Source organism: Aethalodelphis obliquidens, unplaced genomic scaffold, assembly GCF_003676395.1.
Source record: "Aethalodelphis obliquidens isolate GAN/ISIS:26980383/991018 unplaced genomic scaffold, ASM367639v1 scaffold51, whole genome shotgun sequence".
Lineage (NCBI taxonomy): Eukaryota > Metazoa > Chordata > Mammalia > Artiodactyla > Delphinidae > Aethalodelphis > Aethalodelphis obliquidens.
In genome coordinates, this window is record NW_020837995.1 from 8375677 (window position 1) to 8392985 (window position 17309).

At 51.0% G+C, this 17309-nt stretch overlaps 1 protein-coding gene and 2 long non-coding RNA genes across 3 annotated transcripts; 2 read left to right on the forward strand and 1 right to left on the reverse strand.

The window, feature by feature from the left end:
- Window positions 1–1301: 1301 nt before the first annotated feature.
- Window positions 1302–3135, forward strand: CHST14 (carbohydrate sulfotransferase 14). The gene has a single exon (XM_027083900.1). It carries the CDS (start codon window positions 1541–1543, stop codon window positions 2669–2671), a length of 1131 nt encoding a protein of 376 aa, XP_026939701.1. The 5' UTR covers window positions 1302–1540; the 3' UTR covers window positions 2672–3135.
- A 2583-nt stretch (window positions 3136–5718) lies between these two features.
- LOC113608149 (uncharacterized) lies at window positions 5719–6580 on the forward strand. Its single transcript, XR_003428224.1, has 2 exons — window positions 5719–5895; window positions 6000–6580. It is a non-coding gene; the product is annotated as an uncharacterized LOC113608149 (long non-coding RNA).
- A 794-nt stretch (window positions 6581–7374) lies between these two features.
- LOC113608015 (uncharacterized) lies at window positions 7375–15331 on the reverse strand. The gene is made up of 3 exons (XR_003428182.1): window positions 14596–15331; window positions 12740–12881; window positions 7375–11396 (listed from the first exon to the last, which is right to left on the reverse strand). It is a non-coding gene; the product is annotated as an uncharacterized LOC113608015 (long non-coding RNA).
- Between the last annotated feature and the right edge of the window lie 1978 nt (window positions 15332–17309).

Sequence of the window (17309 nt, forward strand, 5' to 3'; positions counted from 1 at the left end):
TGGGCGGGCCATGCGTGTCTTTTAGCTTCATCTCATCCTTCAGGAGCCCTCATCCTCTGAATTCCTCTCATCAGTGGTAACTCCATTCTCGCTAAACTCAAAGCCTGTGGCATCTTCTCCTGTTCCATCACCTCCTCAGTACAGTGTGTTCTGGGGTCAGCTGCTTTCTCCCTCCGTGTTTGTGCTCCATTCATCTCTGAAGGATCGTGATTAGGAATTTAGGATTTAGAATCAGACCAACTCACACAAAGTCTCAGCTTCCCTGAGCCTGTTTCCTCAGCTGTGCAGCGGGGATGCGCATAGTACCTACCACCCCGGGTGACTGTGACCACTAAAGAAGGTAATGAATACAACAGATGACACCTGCCTCAATAATGTGGACACTGTTTCATAGCCTCACGGGCTCCCCGCATGTAACAGGGTGAAGTCTGGACACTTAGCTAGGTGCCCAGTTCAGATCAGTAAAGGCTGGCTACTGACTTCCGAGGCATTCCCCATGTCTGTCTAGTCCACATGGCCAGCCCGGTGCCCGTGAGCACGTCTGACTCCAGGCAAGGAGGCTGCTGCTCTGTGCCCCCAGCTCCTCACCCTTCAAAATGTGTGCTGACCACACCAGTGGTCACGTGGCAGCAACTTGTCACTGGCCCCTCACCAGAGTGTCCCACCTCTTCAGGCCTTGAAGAGGGAAGACAGAGGAGAGAAGATTCCATTTCCAGACATTTCAGCATTCCCATAAGCCATACCAGTGGATAAACACTGTAACCACTAGGTACTGTTAAATCTAAGGGTCACCATAGAGCTGAGCCATTGTCAGTGCCTGACCGTCTAGTTCCTCTTTATTGGAGTGGCCAGGACACGGCGGGTAGGGGGAGCACACTGGGGACTCTGCTTACAGCAATTAAGACCTCCAGAAATTTGGGACTCAAAGTTGGGGGTCGGTGGAGAGCACTGCGGAAGCCCCTTGCCTCCAGACCCGCTGTTGGAGTAAGGGCTCGGCCGGGCCAGAGTGTGCGGCAGGGCGTTGCGTGCAGGTCCTCTCCTTCCAGCTCCCTGAGGGCACGCGCTGCGCGGGAGAGGGAACCGCGGCCTGGGTCTTTCCTGCCTTCGGGGCCTCGGCAGCTTCTGAACCCGAAGCGCGGAGGACCGGGACGGCCCTGGCTCAGGCGCCCTCTCCAGGGTGGGGGTCCGCACGCGCCCTCCCAGCCCCCTCGCTGCAGGGGTACCCGCCCCTCTCCACGCCCCCGGCCTGGGCCCGCCCCCGCGCCTGTGTCACGGCGGGGCCGGGGGCGGAGAGCGGCCGGGCGGGACATCCGGCCCAGGTCCCTCGCCGCGCCCGCCGGCTGCCCGCCGCCCGCTCCGGTGCCGCAGCCCGGGAGTCGGCTACCCCCGCGCGCGCCGGGGCCTCCCGCCAGCGCTCCGCTCCCCTACCGCATCCCGGCTCCGCGGGCCCAAGCCCTCGGGCCCGCCCCCAGCCCGAGCCCGCCTCCCGGGCAGCCCTCGGATCGGCCGGGCCCGCGCAGGCCCCCGCCCCGGGAGCACGATGTTCCCCCGCCCGCTGACCCCGCTGGCGGCCCCAAATGGCGCCGAGCCCCTGGGCCGGGCGCTGAGGCGGGCCCCACTGGGCAGGGCCCGGGCCGGGCTGGGCGGGCCGCCCCTGCTGCTGCCGTCCATGCTGATGTTCGCGGTTATCGTGGCCTCCAGCGGGCTGCTGCTCATGATCGAGCGTGGCATCCTGGCCGAGATGAAGCCCCTTCCCCTGCACCCTCCCAACCGCGAGGACGCGGTCTGGCGTGGGACGGTCCCCAGGCCTGGGAGGCTGTCCCTGGATGCGGGGGACTCGGACTTACAGGTGAGGCAGGACGTCCGTAACCGGACCTTGCGAGCAGTGTGCGGACAACCAGGCATGCCCCGGGACCCCTGGGACTTGCCGGTGGGGCAGCGGCGCACCCTGCTGCGCCACATCCTCGTGAATGACCGCTACCGCTTCCTCTACTGCTACGTGCCCAAGGTGGCCTGCTCGAACTGGAAGCGGGTGCTGAAGGTGCTGGCGGGCGTCCTGGACAACGTGGACGTCCGCCTGAAGATGGACCACCGCAGCGACCTGGTGTTCCTGGCAGACCTAAGGCCTGATGAGATTCGCTACCGCCTGCAGCACTACTTCAAGTTCCTGTTTGTGCGGGACCCCTTGGAACGCCTTCTCTCTGCTTACCGCAACAAGTTTGGCGAGATCCGAGAGTACCAGCAGCGCTATGGGGCTGAGATAGTGAGGCGGTACAGGGCTGGAGCGGGGCCCAGCCCTGCGGGGGACGATGTCACCTTCCCCGAGTTCCTGAGATACCTGGTGGATGAGGACCCTGAGCGCATGAACGAGCATTGGATGCCCGTGTACCACTTGTGCCAGCCTTGTGCCGTGCACTACGACTTTGTGGGCTCCTATGAGAGACTGGAGGCAGATGCCAACCAGGTGCTGGAGTGGGTGCGGGCACCACCCCATGTCCGATTCCCAGCTCGCCAGGCCTGGTACCGGCCGGCCAGCCCCGAAAGCCTGCACTACCACCTGTGCAGTGCCCCACGGGCCCTGCTGCAGGACGTGCTGCCTAAGTATATCCTGGACTTCTCCCTCTTTGCCTACCCACTGCCTAACGTCACCAGGGAGGCCTGTCATAAGTGACCATGGGTGTGGGCCAGCAGTTGTTGGGGACTGGTTTTGACAATGCCACCTTCTGTGTTGCCATAGAGAGAAACCCTGGCTCTGGGGCCTGGGGCTTCTCCAGATGCCTAGGTGGGAAGAATTGCCCTTGGAAGTTCCTTGTCCAGGGTGGGTGCACACAGTGGTTCAGAGGCCAGGGTTGGACAGATGGCCTGGTGCTCTCCATAGGGGGATTTCTTGGGAGCCAGTGTGATCCTTCTTGCCCTGGCAGGGCTAGATACCAGTTTGCTAGTGTAGCAACACATCTCTTCTCAAGACTGGCTCCACGGCCCTGCCTGCAGGGGTTGTGCAGTCCACTTGAGCCACCTTAACTTAACCTGTAGCCAAACCCAGAGGAGGCACCAATCAGGAGATGACCACAGCCGGGGGCCCTGTGGCTCTGATCACCCGTTCATCCACTCCATGTGCCTCAGGACTGGAGTCAGCAGTCGTGCCTTTTTTTTTTTTTTTTTTTTTGCGGTACGCGGGCCTCCCACTGTGCGGCCTCTCCCGTTGCGGAGCACAGGCTCCGGACACGCAGGCTCAGCGGCCATGGCTCACGGGCCCAGCCGCTCCACGGCATGTGGGATCTTCCCTGACCAGGGCACGAACCCGTGTCCCCTGAATAGGCAGACGGACTCTCAACCACTGCACCACCAGGGAAGCCCAGTCGTGCCTTTTTTAAATGACTTTTGTATCTTTCCGCTTCAGACTTAGAATTTCCTACACTTGCCGGGTTCTTTCCCTTTTTTCCAAGGAAAGGAAAACTGAAAGGGGCCTTCCAGGACCTGGCCCTGCAGCATCCAAAGACCCCTGTGCCCAGCCTCTTCTTGGGACTCTGGGCACTGTCTCCCATCCCCCAGGATTGTGACTGTGGCCTATGTATCTGGCTGCCACTTTTCTGATGCATTTATTTAAAATTTGTACTTTTTTGATGGAACCTTTGAGAAGGCTTTGTTTTCCTAATAGCTGAATTTTTAATAAAGCCATTTTGTATACAAAGTCAACATCTCTGATTCTCCCTTTGAGCTCCTGTGTGTCCACCAAGACCCCCTGATGTCTCTTTCCCCAGGTCAGGAGAGGGAGCTTGAAGGTAGAGAAGGTAAGACAAGCTGTAACTTGCTAGGGCTATTGCAGTGGGCCATTGTCATACCATGGAGCCTTTGGGAGCTTCCCATAAGCCATACCGGATCACTGACTCAGCTTCTGGGATGCCACCAAAGGGCAAGCCCCATTAGGAATGGCTCCAGGTCTAGAGCACATTATTCCCTGAAGCTAAGTAAGAAATATTCCTCCTCTTAGGCAGGAATACTTCTTGACTGAGGAGGCTCTCAGATGAAAAGGGGGATCATTGTGCGAACAAGGGGAGGTTATTCCTGGCATTGAGAATTATAAGGAAGGCAAGAAGGTTGAGTGAGGGGCGGTCTTTTGCTGACTTAGATTCAGAGGAAGTTGTGGGCAATGTGGGAGGAATACAGTCAGGGTAGTAGAGGGCAGGCCTCAGTGTGACCGTTCCCCACTGCTCTCCAGAGATCCCAGACCCACCAGGAGATGGAGAATAGGAGGCTGTGCCAGCCATGCCCATGGGAGAGATTCAAGGTCAGAGCTGGCTTTTCTCTGTTAGTCCTATTTCATACATTCCCAGTGGGAACTGCTGTACTTCAGGGACCTGGGGCTGTGGTGAGAAGTGGTGCCCGAGGGGGTGAGGGACGGAGGCGGGAAGAGCCTCCTTGCCAATGTCACTTATACCTAGCCTTGCTATTGGCCTGACTTTGGAGGCGTAAACCAACCATATTCCCCAAATTTGGGGGAGGGGGCTCCTATAGTCACTCATGTTTCTCTGCCATGACTCACCAGGAGGCCTTAACTGATCCCCTGTACAGGACCTGATCCTCAGGTCCTGGGATTTCACATTTGGCCCTGGGGATTTCACCTCAGATAGCACGTACCATGCGCTGCTGTATCTATCCAGTTACTTGTCACTCTCTCCCACCAAGAACGTGAATTGTGGGAAGTTGAGACCGTGTCTGTCCTGTTCACGTGACATTCCCAGAACCTAGCCCAGGGGGCTGGCAGGAGGTCGATGACCCAGCAGAACCAAAGCGTACATCCTGCTGCATTAGAGACGGCACGGTGCTTGGAGTCTTCTGGACCGATCAAGTCCCACCTCTACTCCTCACCAGCTGCCTATCTCTCGGAGCCTCCGTGTGCTCCTCTGTATTGTGGGAATAATAATGCCTATCTTACGGAGATCGCTGTGAGAATGAAGACAAAATGAGTTAAAGGGCCCATCCCAGCAGCTGGCTCAATAGGTGTTCTCTGAAATGCTAGTTGAACACCTGATCCCTCAGAGACCAGTGGGGACAAGGGAGAAGCCAGGACAGTGCATCCACCCAGCACTGGAGAGCGGAGCTTCCTCTGGGCAGGGCTTCTCTGACCCATGACCCACTTCCTCTGCTAACCAGTCAGATCTTCTCTGAGCTTCTGGCCCCTCAGGAGCCTCCCACCCCCACCCCGCCCCCAGCTTCTTCCTCCTTTGCTGGGAACTGCCACTCCGGACCCATAGCGGCTACTCAGTCCCCCTTCCCAAAGCCCTGCAGCCTGGAGCCCAGCTGTTGTGTCTGCTTCATCTCCTTTCAACCTCACAACAGCCCGGTTCCACAGGTGTCATCCTGTTTTACAGACGTGGAAACTGGCACAGAGAGAGTTAAGTATCCTGCCCGAAGTCCCACCCAGGTCTGTGTGCCTCCCAATTATGGGAGCAGGTGCAACCCAGGTCCGTGTGCCTCCCAAATTATGGGGATGGGGGGTGTGTGGAGAGTGACAGAGAGAGAGAGAGAGAGAGAGAGAGAGAGAGAGAGAGAGAGAAGAGAGAGAGAGAGAGGGAGATATGGAAGGTGAGGGGAGAGAGAAGAGGGAATGGGAAGGCTAAGGAAGATGAAGGGTGAGAAGGGTGAATGGGGGTGGATTTAGGGGTGTTTGCACACATTCTCCCTCTGCAGTTCTTTCATTCCTTCATTTGCAGAGAACCCAATTCAGCTCAGCTGACATTTACCAGTCCCTGCCCTGGAGGAGTGGGAGACAGATGAAGTGCTTGATGTGGTTAGCTTCTTGGCTACTCTCTGCCAGGCGGAAAAGGGTGCCAGGCCACAGAGCACCCTGACAGCCAGAACCAGACACCTGTGGTGTGGGGAGGAAGGTCTGAGGTAAGAGGGAGCGGGCCTCCTGAGGTGAACTGCAACCTACCGTCGTTCTTCTCCCTTGAATCAGCCCCTGAGGGACTTAATTTGTCATCTACCTTTCCTTTCAGGAGAATGGACTTCTTAAAAGAAGCTACCACGGAGGTGGCAGAGAGTTGTGCGGGTCCAGCTAACCCTAGTGGGGCTTGCCTTACACTGGGCACCCGGGCCAGAGCTGGGGGTGTGTGACAGCCTCTGGGTCACCAGGAGCGGGGCAAGGGCATTCTCGGGACTAGATGCCTGGGCTGTTTCTTCTTGGGATTCTCCCTTTCACTGGGTCTGCCCTCATCCCCAGGAGCCAAGCCCTACGCCACTGCCTGGTGACTCTGAAGAAGTCCCCAGACAACTGAGTCCTCCTGGGCAAGGGGGATGAGGCTAGCAGCTTAACTTCTCTCAGCTGAGGGTGATGAACAAGGAGAGGGGAGGAGCCCAGAGGGGCCCGGCCCTCCAGGTCTGGGTCCTGACTCCACCTCCAGGCTCCACTTCTGGGTCATCTTTCGAGGCGTCTGAAGCTACCACCCAGAGACCACCTCCCCTTAGATTCTAAGGTCCTTTCCCCTCCCCTTCCCCCTCCTACCTCTGTCCCACACCCACCGCACGGACCCTCTGCAGGAAGCAACAAGGTCCAAATGGAGTCGCTGACCTGCCCTCTGGGCAAATACAGAGCCCTCACCTTTCCCAGAGGCTGAAAGGGGACCAAGCCTGCGGGCCCCCTCCCAGGATGGATCCAGTGCTTTTATTTATCGAACCAGTCCCTGCCTGGCTTCAAACGAGAGGAGAGAAATTCTTTCTCTTCCTAAAGGGAAATAAGAATTAACGATAGGTACTCTGAATTGAGAGCACCTGTGCCAGCCGTGCTGTGAAGTGCTTTACATGCATCATCCTCTTCCTTCTTACAACAGCCCAGCAAGGTAAGTAAAAGTATTCCCATTTTATAGATGAAGAAAGTAATCCTAAATGACTTGTCCAAAGAGGTGGTGGCATTGAGATGAAAATCCAGCTCCGTCGAATGCATCACGAATTATCCAGCTCATTGCATTTGCTGATAAGCATCTTGTTCATTTTCTCTAATTTTGGTGTCCTTCTCCAACCCTCTTTCCCAACACTCCACAGACCTCTCCAGCTATTATAAAATTCCCCAGATTTGCCCACCCTGAGAATCTACTTTCCAGTAGATCCAGACCATGAATATAGTATTTCTGTTTCTTTTTTTAAAATTTTATTTAATTTATTTATGTTTGGCTGTGTTGGGTCTTCATTGCTGTGCGTGGGCTTTCTCTAGTTGCGGCGAGTGGGGACCAGTCTTCGTTATAGTGCGCAGGCTTCTTATTGCGGTGGCTTCTATTATTGTGGAGCACGGGCTCTAGGTGCGTGGGCTTCAGTAGTTGTGGCACGCAGGCTCAGTAGTTGTGGCTCACGGGCTTAGTTGCTCCGTGGCATGTGGGATCTTCCTGGACCAGGGATCGAACCCGTGTCCCCTGCATTGGCAGGCGGATTCTCGACCACTGTGCCACCAGGGAAGCCCTAGACCATGAATATAGTAGATGTTCAGTCGGGTCTTCCAAGAAGCAGATGCCAAGGCAGAATTAGACGTGCAAGAGATTTACAGAAGAGGGGCTTCCCTGGTGGCGCAGTGGTTAAGACTGCAACGAAGACCCAACGCACCCCAAAATAAAATAAAATAGATTTATAGGAGAAAACAGCTGTGAAGGATAAAGGGAGAAGGGAGCAGGAATAGGCAGGAAGTGTCTCCTGACACTTGTGAAAGGAGAGCGGGAAGGAAGAATTGGGTGGGAAGAGTCTCAGATTACAGTGCAGCTCTAAAAATCTCAGCAAGGCTAGCGGCAAAGGTTGCCTATTGGAGGAGTCCTCCACTGGACAGAAATGGGGGGACATGAACATTGAAGCAGACTGAAAGGTGCAACGGCTGGGGACTATCCGCCAATAACACTTCTCACAGCAGGTTCTCTTGAAAGGAGATGTGAGCAGGGCACCTCCCCGGCTGCCTCACAGACTCAATTTGGCTACTCCAGCTTACGGGCACTGGTCCCATAGGTTCTGTTGACATAACGACCTTTTCAACAAACAGAAAACAGCTGTTGGCCTAGCAAGAGCCTCTAGATGTCTGGGGGATCTTGAACTAAACTCTTCCCCATGGCCATTCCTTGGTTTTATAGCAGGACTGCTGACCCTGCTCTTTTTTTGGGCTTTGGAAGACATGTACCATCATCATGCCCAAATGCCCATACTGTCATTTTCAGGATGTTTTCTTTGCAGTTTACCCAACTCACTGCAGGTTTTGATTATCTTTGGTTTGTGTCACTGTCATTAATTGGGTGGATATTGGTGATCACCTTAGCTTAGCTCCCATCTCTCATAGGCTCACATCCTTTCAGCTGAGAGCAGATTCACCCCAAAATTGAGTCTGGCTGCTGGAGCCCCAGACTTCCCAGGGGATACAGTCTAGGCTTCCTCCCAACATTATCATCCAGCTGGACTTAAATGCCAGAGGCAGCCTGAGAGGGAAGCAAAATTCCCCTAAAGGGAGCTTCTAGGGATCTTCATGCCCAGGAGCACCAGGTGTTCTGCAGAATCCCCCTACTGAGCTCTTCATACTGCCTGGTCCTGGACCCCTCTGCACAGGAGTCCGCACAGAAACAAAGAGAATCAGAGCATTAGTCCTGATTGTGCCATTGTGAGGAGATAAGGAGAACCAAGGTCACGCCAGGTCTTCTTCTGCCCCTCAACCCTCCAGCAGGAAAGCTTTGCCAGCCTCAGCCTTTGGGTGGGGCTTGGGGGACAGAAAATCATGAGGGGCTTGAGGAGCTCAGGAAGGAGGAAGCTGTTGTATTACTCCTACCACTGGCCCTGCGGTGCCCCCAGACCTGCTGGGCCACTACTTCAGTGACTGTTTGCAGCTAGAGGGAGCCAGGTTTCAATCTCACAGCAGCCCAGGGGGCAGGAAGTCATCAACTATCCACTGGATCATTTCTGCATCTGCAGCCCTGGCGAGTTGAGCTGCCCCTAAAACCCCCACCAGAGCCCCAGCAGAGTCCCAAGAGTCCAGGCACTGTGACCAGAGGGGCCATCAGAACAGGGGAGTCCATGGGAGCTGGGGTCCAGGCTGGCCCCTGAGTGCTGCTGAGGGCCACAGGCTCCCTGGAGGAAGGCCCAAGAACAGTGGGTTTGGCTAGGCAGGGGTGGGGGGAATGGGGCAAGGCTTTCCGGTTGAGGAGCTAAGCCAAACTGGGCGCCAGCTGATCCCTGGAAGTCCAGGCATGCCTCCCTCACACACACACCCCTCCCTGCCTCCCAGTGAGAGGAGCTATAATGAGCCTCTTCTACAGAAACTGCTGGATTCAGTGGCAGGCTCATCCCCTGAAAGGTGGGGGGTGTGGTGCCTGGGTGCAAGTGTCCAGCAATAAAAAGAGACCTGCTCTGACAGATGAAACAGAAGACTGGCCTAACTAAAGCAGGAAAGCCAGGAGGGAAAAGCCAGCACCTGTGCAACTTTGGGGGCGGAGTCTTCGATTTTAATCCACTGAGACTGCCCTCAGCCCAAGCACATACAGATAACAAAATGAATAGATGGAGGACTGGGGGAGCGATGGGCACAGAGGAGGAAGAGAACAAAGAAGGGGACTCAGAGTCACAGCTCAGATGCCTGGCCCTCCCTGAGGCTTTTCTCAGCCACTGGCCAGTTAGCCCCTTCCTCCTCTGAAATCCCATGGTCCCTAATGCATACTTCTAGGAGAGCTTTCAACCCATGGTGATACTTGTCTACCCCTGCCCTATAGGCCGGGAGTTTCCCAAAGACAAGGGCCAGACTTTGTTTCTCTTTGTATTTGTAGCACATAGTAGGTGCTCAATAAAGGTTGAATAAGTGGAAAGTCAGATGATTAGATGGATGAATACATGGATGGATGGATGGATAGATGTGTGAGTAAGTGTGTGTGTGTACATACATGAATGGGAGGATGAATGGCTAAATGGATAAGTAGTTGGATGGATGGATGGATGGATGAGGAAGTACATGGATGGATAGATGGGCAGCAAGGGGAATAGAGGAAGAAGAACTTCTGTAGGAAGAGAAATCAAGAATCACAGTGAACATCTATCTGGTGGTTAGCATATTGCTTCGTAAAAGGAGAAGCCTGGAAGGAAGGAGAGATGTTCCACTAAGGAAACAATAGCACAGGTTTGGGAGATGGAGGAAGCAGCTGAGGCAGAGCTGGGTCCTGGGCTTGCTGAGATATAGGAGGGAAGGGGTGCCATGCAGGCTGGCAGGAACATAGGTGAGAGACAGATGTCATGAAAAGTAAAACTGAGAGAGGAGCCTGGGAGTCAAAGTGTGACCATGTGAATTCCCCAAAGGGAGGAACTTTCAACAGTCAAATGGCTTCCCTAAAGCAGAGGTGAAAGGGGGCCGTGTTCATTTGTTCCTAACCCATTCAGGCTTCCGGAGGAGGTGGGTCACAGCCTCCAATGGTTATTTGGGAGGGAGTCCCTTAAGGACACAGAGTGACCCGATTCCTACATTCCAGACTGTGCCACGTGCCTCTGATGATCTGGAGCAAGTCCCCTCTCTCTCAGTTTCCTCACTTGTTACCTCCTCTACCTTGTGGAGTTATGGGGACTTGCAGACCACACGAGGAACGGAGTTCGACACGGCATAAAACTCTGCACAAACAGAAGGCTGGGGAGCGGCAGTGGGATGAGAGCTCAGTAGTCCTAGATTCAGATGCTTGCTCTCTTGCTCAGACACTTACTAGCTGGGCCAAGTGAACAAGCCTCTGAGCCTTTTCCCCCACAATTGAAATGAGCAAAATAACATCTGTCCTGAAGAGTTGTGAGGTTTCAAAATAAGTCACAGAACATGCCTGGCATTCAATTAATGGAAGCTAATATTACATACACGGGGTTAATCAGGGCTGCTGTGTGCGACTGGATGGCCAGTGCCTGGACACGGGCTGGGTCTCCCAGAGGAAGGAGCACCTCTTTCTCATTCTCACAAAGGTACCGTCTGCTCTCCAAGTTCCTCACCTGGGAGGCTGGAGCCATCAAGCCTGGGATTAAAAGTGTCCTTTCCAGCTCTAATCTCTTACCTTCCACAGAGAAGTCTCAAGGCCAGGCTGTGAACACGGCCGATGGCCTGGGCTGGGCCAGCCAGGATGTCCTCCTCCCAGAGGTGAGAGGAGGAGCTCTCGCTCTGTGTCAGGGACACCGTCATCACCCCTTGAGGGGCAGGCAGAGCAGGAAGGCCCCAGCACACGGAGTCCTGCCACCATCCCGGGCCAGAGCCTGTCATTCCATTTTCTATAGTCATTCTTTTGGTTTATGAAATCATCCCTTTGTAGATGCAAAGGTCAAACAATCATAGTTGATTAACTATTTCCTTGTGCCAGGCCCTCTGTGAAGAGATGTCTGTATACCTCTTCTCCTATCTTTTATTTTGAAAATGTTCAAACCTACATGAAAGTTGTAAAAAATAGTACAGTTAGCACCCATAGACCTAGATTCATCATTTCACATTTTGCCACATTTGCTTTATCTCTCTGTATATATAAGTTTTGCTGAATCATTTCAGGATAGACTACAGACGTCGTAATACTTCACTCTCAAAATATTTCAGCATGTATCTCCTAAGGAAAAGGGCATTCTGCTCTGTAACCCAGTACCACAATCAAACCTGAGCCGTTTTACATTAATACAACAGTATTAAATCCATATTCAAACTTTCCCAATTGTCTGGATAATGTCTTTTGACTTTTTCTTTTTTGAACCAAATCAAGGATCATGCCCTGTGTTTAGCTGTCATGACTTCTTAGTCTGCTTTCATCTAAAACAGTCTCCCACCTTTCTTCCCCCTCTTTGGTCTTTCATGCCATTGACATTTTGAAGCATTCGAATCAGTCGTTTGCAGAATGTCCCTCAATTTGGATTTTCGGATGGTCTCCTCCTGGTTAGATTCAGGTTTGCCTGCGTGCTTGACGCTCCTAGTGACTCTCTGATGGATTTTACTGCTCCATTTTACAGAAACGGAGGCTGAGGCTCAGAGAGGGCTGTCACGACACAGCTACTGAAAGGCTGAGCCGGGGTTGATGCAGAGAGCTTGGTTCTCAGTCTGTGCTCGTTCTCCACATTGCAGGGAGCAGCTGGGAAGTCTTATCCCTTGGGTTCTTATGATGGATTTGTTTACCAGTCCCTTTTAGCGCCTTGACCATGAATGGAGAGCAGATTTTGACAGGAAGTCAGAATAGTACGGGAAGAAGAGGGACACCCCAGGGGAGGGGCACCTTCAACATACTGTGGTGAACGCTAGCCTTCATAGCCTGGCTGGAACACCCAAAAGCCCCTTTAAGCTGTTTTAGAAATTTGACTCTTTCTGCCCCCTTCTAGACCTCCAGGGGAAGTGATGGGGCACATCATACACACACATACCACAGGCCACCGACTACCAAGGGTGTAACAGTCTTCCGGGTACCATCATCAGTGAATTCTTTCCTATTGCCTAGCAATCCTAGGGCATTTCAGCCCTTCCCAGCCAGAGGGTGTGTAGAGAGGGCAACCACGTGACTGGTTGGGTGTCTCTTGCTCAGGAGGTCTCCTGGCCCTACTTCCTCTTGACCAGTTGCCTAACGACTAAGGTGGTCCTTGTGCTCTGTGTGGTTACTCCCTTCCTCATAGGAGATTAGCAGAATCTCTTCAGGGCCTTTCCTGCTGTCTTGGAAGCCACACAAGTGCACTATAGAATGTGGGGCTCCTCCCAGGGAGGAGTTCGTGAGAGCTAAGGGGAGGATACACATCTCACCCTGCAGTGAATCTTTAAAGAGAAGAGGGTGAAAGGAGAAGATCCAGGTAAGAACATCATCATGCCAGGACAGTCCAGCTTCTCATGGTATGGTGCCACAGAGGTTCAGAGGTCTGCTGGGTTTGGGTCCTGGCCAGTTGCTCTGTGAAGGGAGAGAGATGGATAATCCATGTACCTGGGCAGCTCCTTAATCATCTAAGCCTGCAGTGAATCTTGAATATGTGTGCATAATTGTAACCATTTTATTTGGGTAAGATTTAGAGCAAGGGTCCTTGACTGGGGTCCTTGGGACCCCTTAGAGGTCTGTGGACAGAATTCAAGAACTTGAGGGAAAGTTACATCTTTATTTTCTCTAACTTCTTCTGAGATATATAAAATATTATAAATTCATAGTTTTATGAAATATTAGTAAAATTGGTGACTTTGTCATTTATAGAAATCACAGATATATATATATATATATTTATTTATTTATTTATTTATTTATTTATTTTTGCGGTACGCGGGCCTCTCACTGTTGTGGCCTCTCCCGTTGCGGAGCACAGGCTCCGGACGCGCAGGGTCAGTGGCCATGGCTCACAGGCCCAGCCGCTCCGCGGCATGTGGGATCTTCCCAGACGGGGGCACGAACCCGTGTCCCCTGCATCAGCAGGCGGACTCTCAACCACTGTGCCACCAGGGAAGCCCACAGATATTTTTAATACCACTTTTTTTTTTTAACTTTCCAAGAGGTCTCACTTTATTTTAGTTTTTAACATCTTTATTGGAGTATAATTGCTTTACAATGGTGCGTTAGTTTCTGCTTTATAACAAAGTGAATCAGCTATACATATACATATATCCCCATATCTCCTCCCTCTTGCGTCTCCCTCCCACCCTCCCTATTCCACCCCTCTAGGTGGTCACAAAACACAGAGCTGATCTCCCTGTGCTATGCGATTGCTTCCCACTAGCTATCTATTTTACATTTGGTAATGTATACAGCACTTTTTTTTTTTTTTTTTTTTTTTTTTTTGCTTTTTTTGGGGCTTTCTCTTTTTTTTTCTCTCCCGTTGCGGAGCACAGGCTCCGGACGTGCAGGCCCAGCGGCCATGGCTCACGGGCCCAGCTGCTCCGTGGCATGTGGGATCTTCCCGGACCAGGGCACAAACCTGTGTCCCCTGCATCGGCAGGCGGACTCTCAACCACTGCGCCACCAGGGAAGCCCTATAGCACTTTTTAATACCACTTTACAGTTATTGAAGATATCACAAACTATCAATTACATTTATCACTACCTAGAAATTATGAGTTACCAAATCTGCCACTAGATCCTGTGAATAATATATTCATAAAGAAGCATATATCAATACCACATTTTCATTTTTTAATATGTTGATAACCAAATGTCAATATAATTGGTTTCCTTTGCAATCCTATCATTTTTTATGCAAAATATTATTCTGAGGCTTCACCAGACCACCAAAGGGAGCTGTGGTACAAAAAAGTTAAGAGCCTCGGGCTTCCCTGGTGGTGCAGTGGTTGAGAGTCCGCCTGCCGATGCAGGGGACACAGGTTCGTGCCCCGGTCCGGGAAGATCCCACATGCCGCGGAGCGGCTGGGCCCGTGAGCCATGGCCGCTGAGCCTGCGCGTCCGGAGCCTGTGCTCCGCAACGGGAGAGGCCACAACAGTGAGAGGCCCACGTAACGCAAAAAAAAAAAAAGTTAAGAGCCTCATGTTTAGGCTTTGGGAGTTTTTGTCAAAATATTTAAGACACAAAGATGTATTCTGGGACATCTTCTAATTTTGAATGTTCAGCTTTGATGCTAACCTACACGAATTATCATATAACATTCCTGATGGTTTGAATGACTACCTTATAATCCAGTACTGCCATGTCATCTCAGCTTCCAAGTTTGCGTTTACAGCAGAGGTGACGCAAGCAGCTCCACCAGAACTGTTCCCTGATGATAGTACAAACAAAAAAGAAAAAAAATGGTGTGGAAGTTGGTAGAAGGAAATAAGGTGAACTCAAAGAACCTGCGTCCTGCGGTCGGCACCATAGTCAGGTGGGCAGAATTCAGTGTAGCAACACAATATCATTTATCACATAAAATTAATGACTTTAATTTGAATGGTTTTTAGTTGTGATTTTGTTTGAACTTGTAATTTTGTTTTGTTTTTTACATCAGTATAATAAGTATTAGCATAAGTCTCCTCAGCTTCAGGTTTTGTACTTACTTGAGTAACAAGTGGACACCAGAGAGCTGGGCAATTTTTCTTCTCCTTTAAGGGGGGTATGTTCCTCAAGGGTGGGAAATGCTGGGCTCCGGCACTTACTGGTAACTCTTCATGTTTCCCTCTCTAGCTTACCCCTTTTTCTTTTGAAGAGTAACTGAGTTAGGGTCTCAAGCATTAGAGTGACTCTATTTCAAAGGCTTCCCGGATACAGGATTAAATAGCAAATTACCTAGTAATTTCTAGAAATGTCAAGTGTATGATTCCTTGACTTGTTCAAAGTCACTTTCCCATATCGCGAGGACTGAAGTGTGTGGGTGGTGTTATTCCGGTGAGCGCTTTGGACAGTTTGACTTTCCCAAGATATGGCTTCCTCGTGATGTAAGCACTAATCATGGGTGGCAGTTGGGGGTGCCCTCCTGTCATGGAGTCAAGGGGGTAGGCCGGGCTGAGCATCTGGTATACATGAAATATTCCTCCTTTCCCAACCTACTTTGGAAGGCATTTAAGTCATGTTTTCTATAGTGCCATAGTTTAAAAATTATATATAATATATATGTATATATATACTACAGAAAAAAGTGTGTGTGTGTGTGTGTGTATATATATATATATGTGTGTGTGTGTGTGTGTGTGTGTGTATATATATATACTTTTTTTTTTCCCTGTAGTAAGACCTAAAAATTTGAAAACCTACAGTGTCAAAGGGTTCAACTTTAAGGTCTGTCTCAAAGGAGTCAAAAATGGTGATTAACTTTGACCCTCTTGAGGATTAAATATCAAGCAATTTACCAGTGTTGGCATTTTAAAATGGTGTGTAGCCCTTGTTGGACTCTTGAGTCCCATTCATTCTAGCAGTGTCATTCCCAGAACTAAAGGCTCCCTCTCTAAGAGTCCCAGCTGCTCACATTGCCTTTCCACTGCTGCGGGGGCTTTTCCAGTTGTCCTGGTGACCCTCCTCTGCTTCCAGGCCGCACACCAGTCTGTAGAGTGGCTCTTGGCCCCAGCTCTTCCCCTCCTCAGGGCAGCTTCCTCCCCACCCCAGCAGTGTGTACCTTGGGCTGTCGTGTCCGTACTTGCAAATACAGCTCCCCATACTGCCCTGCCTGACTCCCTGAGGTCAGGATGGTTTCTCTTCCATCATTCTGGCTCTTGAAGTACCCAGAAAACTCAGTTTTACATTCCTTTTCTAGAAGAAACTTGGAAAATAAGTCTCCTGGGGCCTGGCTGGAGGATACTGCTTGAGGAATATTACTCAGAGCAGCATCTGAGGAGGTTCCTAGACAAAGCGTTTTTTTTTTGTTTGTGTGTGGGTAAAAAACACATAACATAAACTTACCCTCTTATTTTTTAGGTGTACAATACAATCTTGTCAAATAAATGCACATTGTTGTAAAATAGATCTCTACAGCTTTTTCATCTTGCATGACTGAAACTATGCTGATTAAACTACTCCCTGTTTCCCTTCCCCCCAGCCCCTGGTAAGCACCATTCTACTTTCTGTTTCTATGAATTTGACTACTTTAGATAACTCATATAAGTGGAATCATGCAGCATTTGTGTTTTTGTGGTTGGCTTATTTACATAACATAATATCCTCAAGGTAGGTCTGTGTTGTAGCGTATGCCAGGATTTCCTTCTTTTGTAAGGTGGAATAATATTCCATTGTATGTATATACCATATTTTGTTTATCCATTCATCTGTTGGTGGACATTTAGGTTGCTTCCACATTTGGATTATTGTGAATAATACTGAAATGGATGTGGGTGTGCAAATAGCTCTTCAAGATTCTGGGGGGGGGTTGTTGATTTTTTAAAAAATATTTACTTTTTTATTTATTTGGCTGCGTCAGGTCTTAGTTGTGGCATGCAGGATCTTTAGTTGCGGTGTGTGAACTCTTAATTGTGGCATGTGGGATCTAGTTCCCTGACCAGGGGTGGAACCCAGGCCCCCTGCATTGGGAGCATGGAGTCTTAGCCACTGGACCACCAGAGAAGTCCCAAGATTCTGTTTTAAATTATTTTGGATATATACCTAGAAGTGGGATTGCTGAGTCATGTGGTAGTTCTATTTTTATTCTTTTGTGGAACCTCCATACTGTTTCCTAGAGCAGCTGCACCATTTTACAATCCCAACAACAGTGTGCAAGCATTCCAGTATTTCCACGTCCCTGCCAACACTTGTTATTTTCTGTTTGTTTGTGTGAGTTTCCTTTTTCATATTGGCCATCCTAATGGATGTGAGATGATATCTCATAGTGGTTTTGACTTGCTTTCTCTGATGATTAGTGATGTTGAGCATCTTTTCATGTGCTTGTTGACCATTTGTATATCATCTTTGAAGAAACATCT

Coding starts and splice junctions, on each gene's coding strand:
- CHST14 (XM_027083900.1), top strand. CDS start 1,541: ATGTTCCCCCGCCCGCTGACCCCGCTGGCGGCCCCAAATGGCGCCGAG.